Source organism: Acanthochromis polyacanthus, chromosome 13 (assembly GCF_021347895.1).
Source record: "Acanthochromis polyacanthus isolate Apoly-LR-REF ecotype Palm Island chromosome 13, KAUST_Apoly_ChrSc, whole genome shotgun sequence".
In the NCBI taxonomy this organism is placed as follows: Eukaryota; Metazoa; Chordata; class Actinopteri; family Pomacentridae; genus Acanthochromis; species Acanthochromis polyacanthus.
This window is the reverse complement of record NC_067125.1, coordinates 34141641-34149749: the sequence shown is the minus strand read 5'-3', so window position 1 is coordinate 34149749 and position 8109 is coordinate 34141641. Positions and strand designations below refer to the sequence as shown.

Here is an 8109-nt window from a genome sequence, read left to right as displayed (position 1 = left end):
TTCCTGCTGAAAACATGAGTAGAATTATGCAGAACTTTCTCAGAACATTTTTGGAACCAATCGAACCCTAGCTGAGTTTATTATAGTGGTGCTTTCAGGCGCCTCTGTCCAAAAAGTGACAGAGATGTATTACAGTGTGAGGAGGGTAATGAAATAAACCCAGTGAGCCTGAATTATATGATTTACTGATCACGACTTGCTGCGATTTCCAAGTCTTTTTTTTTTCTCTTACGTTCAGATCAGTCATATAATCAGTGCTTTGCTTTGGTGCAGGTCCTGCCAGTTCCTTGAAATGTCCACACTGACAGGTTTTTGATCCACTTTGATTTTCCGTGTGCCTTTAAAACTCACGACGCAATATACACGAGTAAGTGCGCTGGAATATGCTCCACATCACTTCATCACACACCTGAACCTGCGCCCTGGAGCTGTTTAGGCGCCACTGACAGCAAGTGCCGCTGACAGGGTCACTTCTAAACGCCGCCCTGCCGGAGGAGACAGCGTCTCTGCGGACGGGGAACTTCAGGATTCTACTTCACCGCCTCACTGCATGTCACCGGCTCTATAAATATGGGATCTCCCGATCACGCACTTGACCAATTGCGCCGCGCAGGACTCTGATGGATCATTTGAATTCAGCGATCCTCTCCGGGTAGATGTGGTACAGTAGTTGTGGAGAAGGGTCTGTGCGTGAGTGTTTGCGTGCGTGTGTGTGTGTTTGTGTGTGTGTGCATGTACACTCCTAGAATAGAAAGGAAGAAGGAGAAGAAGGAGAGGCGGGATCGGTTTTGTGCCTTGTTTGAAATCCGGGCTGAAGCAAATAGATCGTCTGTGACAGATTGATCGGCACTTCGCGCTCCCTCTGTGGATTTGCTGGATGTTTGATCAGTGGATGTGATGCCCATATATATCATCGACCGAAAATTTCCCGACATATCTGGTAAGTGGCTCACGCACGCCGGAGCGCCTCTTGCGAACGCTGTGCCATCTGCGTGCGCCGGTGCCTGTCTGTGCGCAATATTGCCTCTTTTTTTTTCGTCCTTTCTCCTTTTAGTGCGTGTGCGTGTGTGCCGGTTGGGTGATACGGGGCAGCGTGCACCAGTTGATCACTGCTGCCGCCCCCCTCGGAGTTCCTGACGTGCAACAGGAGATGAGGAGCTGGCACGCATTTAGCTGCGTCTTGCTCGGCTGCGAACCCACCGCGTGTGCTGCAGAGGAATATTTTTATCCCTTCAGTTTAACACTTTGAGAGTTTTATCAGAACAGAGAACGGAGGAAAAACTCGGGCTGGGTAGCTCTTTCTGAGCTCACATGGTGATACTGGTCCACTGCGTTCCAGCTGCATGCTGTGATGTTGCAGTAAGTTTTGGTGTGATGTCCCTTTAAAAGTTATTTTTACTATTGCATCCACGCTGCTATTAAAAAAACAAAAAACACACACACACCATTAGAAAAAGCAATTTAAGAGGTGGACTTCATTTCAGCTAGATCACAGCACCTTTGGGCATCAGGACTCTTCTTTTCAAAAATGATTGGAGTGTTCAGTGTGCAGCTACAGGCCCTGTGCTGAAATTCACATCCCAGAGAAGGTGTTATTTTAAGTTAAAGTAGGCCACACTCCTGCACTTATTCAAGCTCATTTATGTGTGTGACATGTTCACGGCTCACATGGATGTAGGTTGTAAAAAAAAACGGTGACAGTGCGAGTAGCCTCTGTGTGTGTGTGTGTGTGTGTGTGCAGACTCATGAGTGTTTTCAGGTGTCTCGGTGAATGATGGCTTTAATTTTGAAAGGGTTTGTGAGGTCTCTCAAGACATGGCCATTTATGTTTCAGATATATCATGACAGACAGACAGACAGAGAATGGAGGAGGGGGGAAGAAACAGAGAGAGAAAAGTTTGACTCTTTGGAACTCCTTTCATACACCATTATCTTAAAAATGCAGACACAGCAGCAGCTCATACCTTTCAAAACCCACTCAGAGCCACATTATAAAAGAATAAAAGCATCGACTGGATCCTGCAACTGGAGCTGTGACATTAAACACGTATCAGACGTTCCTCATTCCGACAGAGTAAACATCCTCAAAGGCATCATGCGAGCAGGTCCCTTAACTGAATGGATGAGAATTACCAGACTTTAGTTCCTGATAAAGAAGCGCAGCGTTAGTGTTGGTACATGAGTGAGACGTACAGTAAGTGCTCCTTAAGACTCATACCTAACATGCCTCAGCACACTGAGAGGGAGTCACTTAAATGTGATTTAGGACCTCTCCGTGTCCCGCTCACATTTGACGCCTTATGCTTACCCCCCTCACTCTCTCCTGCTCTCTCTCTCTCTCTCTTTTTTTTTTTTTGCACGTTCCTTCACACCGTCTTTATGTTCCTTTTCCTTTCGAATAAATCTCGCAGACATTCGATTTCCTGGCATGCAAAGTGTCAGGATTAGAGTGAATGGATATAATTTACAAAATCTCCAACGCTGGCACGCACACATGGTTTTATTAGAGCCGTGGGACTGCTGTCACGGTGATCTGTTTGCTCGCAGACGAACTTTCTTCTTTCTACTCCCTACCCCCTCCCAACCTCTTCCTGCTCTTATTAACATATCAACTTGTGTCATCCGACTGTCTCATCTCTACTTTTTATGCCTTCAGTCACTCATTTTTTCTGTCGTATTTTCAGCTGTAAAAATCAAATCCAGTCGTCACCTTCCTACAGTAAATCGAAACCCACAGTGATGTCATGGAAGCTTCACTGTTGGCGTGGAGTTGGGAAAGCAGCCTTCTGGGAGTTTGTGTGATGAATGGTGGCTAATCAGGTTGGGTAATGACCAAAAGCAGGAAAGTTTTCCTCATAAGGACACGTTGTTGCTTCATAAAGGAGCAGTGATGGAAGGTTTCAGCCAGATTGCGGTGGTGTATGAGTAATGTGGATGAGGATGTGCATCTGCAGCTGACTGTTGGTTCAAAGGAAATTAAGTGTCTTTGCTCTTTGCTCATGCGGTGCTCTCATCTCAGCCTGCACGCACAAAGACCCACCCATCTCCACAGACACCTCATGACACTGGCTTGTAAAAGTGTGCACAAGTGTGTGGCAGCGGACGAGTGTTTGTGTGCAGCGATTGCACGTGTGTGCGTGTCGTCGTTAAAGGATTAAGGATTAATTGCCTTCAGAGGTAGACGTGCATGTTGGTTGAACTTTGTAAAGTTCCTTCTTGCCCCCTGACAGGAAAAACAACCACTGGTGCATGGTGAAGAGCCGAGGAAGAGGTCTCGCTTGTTTTCTGTTCCTCAGAAGTGTGTGTTTCTTGTTTTGTTTTGTTTTGTTTTGCTGTTTTGTGTCTGGAGTGTACAGCCACTAGGGTAAGAACTTCCATTGTTCTCACCTTTAGCTCCAAGATGGGGTTTTTTTCTTTTTTAAATTGTTGTTTTGCTGTGTCTTTTTTACTCATTTGTCCTCCCATCACTGCCATGTGTCTTTATCTCCCTTTAACTCTTCCTATTTTCTTTTTTTGTGGGTGCGCTTAACAATCAGAAAGCTTAGCAGCAGAATCTTTGCTTTGTTAGTGTCAGCATTATTGTATTTCATCTGAAAATAGTATGTTCCAAAGTAGCGAAATCGTCAGCATTGAAAAGCATTTAGAGTTTTTAAGAGTCAGATTAGTGGTTAATTTTGAAATTGTACTTTCTTTTTGACATCTATGCTATCTAAATCCCTTTATTTTCTATGTTTTAGGGATGCAACTATTGATTATTTCATTGTCAGTTATTCATGTTGCTTGTTGAAAAATGTATTTATGAACTGATGACTGATAACACGTCACATAATCGTGGTTCCCAGTTTCCCGGAGGCCTATGTGACTGCTTTGCTTTGCGCAACCCACAGTATGAAACTACATATTACTCAGGTTAGGGTGATACAAACCAGAGAGAAGCAACACTTCCTCATTTTAAAGAACCAGGATATGTTTCGAGATGTTAGCCTAATAAATCACTATTAAGCAATCATCAGCGTGGTTGCTGATTCATTTCCTCTCAGCTGGCCCATCCCTTAAGATTTGCTTCTCTCACAGGTGAGTTGATACAGGCGGCAGCTGAAGGAGGAGATCCGAGAATGACAGAGACCAACACCCCCAAATCGGTTAAGAAGCCCCGCTGGACCTCCCTGGAGATCGGCCTCATTACTATCGTCTCATTGCTCTTCATCGTCATCGTTGCACTCGTCATCCTCTTTGCCACACAGAAGAGTGGTGAGTGCTCTAGTCAGAGAGGTTTTGTGAGATATCTAAAATCTCAAGTAGCTCCTAGAATAAAAAAAAAATACTTCTTTAATCTTTGTCTGGCTCACGCTGAAGAATGTTTGATGAACCTGACACAAAGCAGTCTGATCGAAACAAGTGCATCATGTCATTTAAACTATTCATGACATCTACTGGCTGTGAAGTTAGTTATTTTCTTGCCACCACGATATGAAGTGAACTTTTCACAACTTTAATAAATTGCCTTTAAAGTAAATACATGCACTGGGCATTACTCTAAGCTCCAGAGTTCATGGTTAATGGTAAACCCAAAGGAGCGAGCTGAAGAGCAGTACTTTGTTCAGGTGATAGAAGACACTTGAGCTGGGTGCTTTTAGAGCACAGTGCAAAAGTACAGCCACTGAGACAGAAAGAAGAAAGCAGCGTGCTAAGGAGTTTTCCGCTGTGTTTTCAGGCATGCTCATACAACACTGTGCACCTGAAAGCGCAGCATGATAATTCAGATTTTAGACCTTTTGTGCACATTACAAGGAGGTGTGTAATGTTTATTTTGGTGTAAATGTCATCAGTTCACCTTCTGAGAAATGAATTATGTATAGAGAAACCGTGAAATTGGACCAAAAGCCCCACATCATTTCCTCGCAATGGGAAACCAATGAGAACTGCTTCAGATCAATGTCCTTGTTAATCATAATATGTTTGTTTTTTGTACTTGAATGTCAAATTTATTAAACTGACAGGAGGCTCATATTAGAATTTTGGATGACATGTTTCATTAACCACCAGCAAACCCAAGAAAGATGTGTCGTGTTACAAGAACAGCTATTTACGAACATTCATTTAACATTGATGATAATAAGCAGATCATTAATAGATGTAAAGATTAATCATTGACAAACAGAACGACTATGAGGTTCAGCAGGTTAACGCAAAAATACGAACAGGAAGGTGATTAGGATTTTTATGTGTGTTGAGCTATTATTGGTTTTTGCAGTCTTGTGCTTGATAAATGTGTAAACTGCCATGTCAGGAAAAATAAGAAGGTTCGACTGGTCTTGTGTTTGTAGCCATGAGTGCGTTCAACCATGTTCACATCATGAGCAATCACATGTAGCACACGAAGGAGTGTATTTAAAGTTATATGGCAGTTTGCTGGTGTGTCAGTACATGTCAGGTTCACTTTGACCGACACTTTAGCGCCTTGATTCTTTCTGACAGAGTGAAAGCAACACTTATGTGTGCAAGAGCGATGGCGACGGATTGGAAAAGAAATAAAGGAAAAGGAGAATAGGAGGGAGAGAATGAGAATCTGACATAATGACTGATGAGTGCAAAAATATAAAACCCTCTGAGTGATGATTTGTTTTGCATTTTCCTGTAGATGAAATCTGCACCACAGCAGACTGCACGCAGTCAGGTAAGCATTGTGTGTTTGTTTGTGTGTTGTCTTTAGTGTCTCATTCTGGAGGCTTAGACATTTTTTCTCCAAGGAAGACGGAATGGAAAAATTGAGACTGCTGCAGAAGCCCAGGGATTTTAGACTTATTTAGAGAAAATAGCCACTTCAGCTGTGAATATGCTTCCTCTAAGTCAAAACAGTGATCAAAGAAAAAGTCCCGATCAGCAAAGACATGCAAAGAGGTATTCTCAGATCACCTCTGATCATATCTAGAAGATAAGTTGAGAAACTGGTAATAGGTATAAGCATGTATATACAGCTTAAGCAAATCAATACAGTATGTGCACAACATTTGTGCAACACTGAAGCGTTTCAACATATTCAAGTTTTATGTCTCAGAGCTTTATTAACTCACCCCTAAGCTCTCCTTGACCACATGCCTGCAGTAATGAGCTGACATGTTAATATGTACCACACACACCCAGATAAATTCCTCTCCTGTAACTGCAAGATCCCTGCCAATTGACATGTATCTTGCATAGAGCATTATCCCAACAATTCTACTCTTAATATTTTAAGCAAATAGACCTCCCTCTCTCCGTCTTCTACAGTACAACGTCATACCTTATCACTATCTTCTCATTTCAAAAGAAAGAAATGTTCATAGGAGAAGAGTTTATTTATCATAAATGAAAAAAAATGTAATTGTAAAATAGTGATAAAACTCTACCTCTGGTTTACAGTAACAGATGCCAATTCATTTCTAGTGTGTTTTTAGGGAGCCTGTGTCCCACTTTAGTCAGATCTGAAAGACAGCCTCGTCACAAGAGATGTCTTAGCTGCCTTGTGTAATTTAATTGCTGTTCAAAGAAGTCCAGCACTGGTGCTGAATTGAGCCCAATTAGTGTCATTATACTGTTTCATCTTTGCAAATGGCTCTAGATAATATAGCAGAAAAGGGGATTTTTATTTTTTTAAGAAAACAACATTTGATTTTTAAATGTGGTGCAGTTGACTGTCCCTTTGCATTAGAACTACATGGGGTATTTTGGCCAACATCCAAGGCTTTAGATGGTCCTAAATCTCACATGCGCTTTTCTCCAGGTTGTTCAACAACTTGCTAAAGTAGTTGTTTTCTTGCTGATCGTTATACGAGAAGATCAATTCCACCCTCATATTTGTGCATATGTTATGAGCAAAATAACCAGCAGCTGGTGTTTTGTTTTTTGTTTTTGTTTTGGCTATGCATAATGCCTGGAAATAAGGGGAACAGTAAACATAAATTTAAGTACCTCAAGGTTCACTAATCAATGCGCCTTATCACATTTGTCCAATCCATGTCCAAAACGAAGCATAAAACTGACATGTTTTGTTTTATTTATGCAAGATTAAGTGAAAGACTTGACATGTTTGTAAGCTTAGCTTTACCAAAAAGTAGAACAACAAAAAATCTCCTGTAATATCACATCCGTTTTTATACAGATTAAACAGGTTAGATAAAGTGTTAGTGATGTAAAAAAGGAGTTCAATGCGCTTAAGAGGTGCAGGTGTGTTTTGTTACCTTAAGACAGAGCTGCTGCTTTCCTATCTTCAGTATTTATGCCAAACTCCGCCAACAAGCTGTTGGCTGCATCCTTGTATTGAACAGGTACATGTCCCGGCGGTGTTGATCTTCTCCTCTAATGCTTAGAAAGAGAGTAAATAACTGTACTTCCCAAAATATTAAATGGTAATGCGGTTGGCGTCATTGACCTCCACTTGTGCAACAGAATATGTAATAGTTGCCAAATGGTTAGAGGACAATTCACAGGCACAGTGCAATATTTCTAAAACTTTACTATTCATTCATTCATACATCCATCCATTTATTCAATGATAATTTGAACTCACAGTACATTGATGTATGGAGGGTTCATTTACAATTCAGGTGTAGGCACACAAATAAGAAACTCGGACAACAATAACAATAAAAAATGTGAAATAGCAGAGTTATCAAAATAATTTTAAAAACGAGACAATAATTAAAGCATTTGCTTTTTAAAAAACAAACGAATTAAACTAATGCATGAACAGCTGGGAAAAGATCTGATAAAATTATTGCCCAAAGAGCAAAAGATTGAGATTATTCCTAAGGTTTTTCCGGGTTGCAGGTTCACAGTGGGTAAAACTAGACTTTCCATTGCAGGAAAAAGAAAAGCAGACACCTGCAGAGTAATCCAATAATTTGAGCATGATTAGGAGGGGCCCACATTAAAAGACAGTAATGAGGTAATGTAAGGGTGTGAAAAAACACAGTAAGAGCCTTATAAATAAATAAAACCCAGTATCTGTCACGCCCTACAGAGAGGGAGGATGGCCACCCAGTCTGAGCATAGAGCTCTCAGTGATGAGTATTATAGCCATCAACAGTAATAAATCAATTAGAGCAATTAAAAATGAGCGTAGGAAGA

At 41.4% G+C, this 8109-nt stretch overlaps 1 protein-coding gene across 2 annotated transcripts in view; it reads left to right on the top strand.

Moving 5' to 3' along the window:
• Nucleotides 1-269: 269 nt before the first annotated feature.
• The window catches only part of LOC110955979 (neprilysin), a 33262-nt gene continuing 25422 nt past the window's right edge, over nucleotides 270-8109 (top strand). The window contains exons 1-3 of one of the 2 annotated variants that reach the window (XM_022201194.2): nucleotides 270-940; nucleotides 4075-4251; nucleotides 5642-5677. In XM_022201194.2, the coding sequence (XP_022056886.1) occupies nucleotides 898-940; nucleotides 4075-4251; nucleotides 5642-5677 (256 nt within the window). In that variant the 5' untranslated portion in view covers nucleotides 270-897. Of the gene's footprint in view, nucleotides 941-1053; nucleotides 1360-4074; nucleotides 4252-5641; nucleotides 5678-8109 lie in introns of those variants that run through there. The other variant, XM_051958055.1, reaches the window with a different exon arrangement.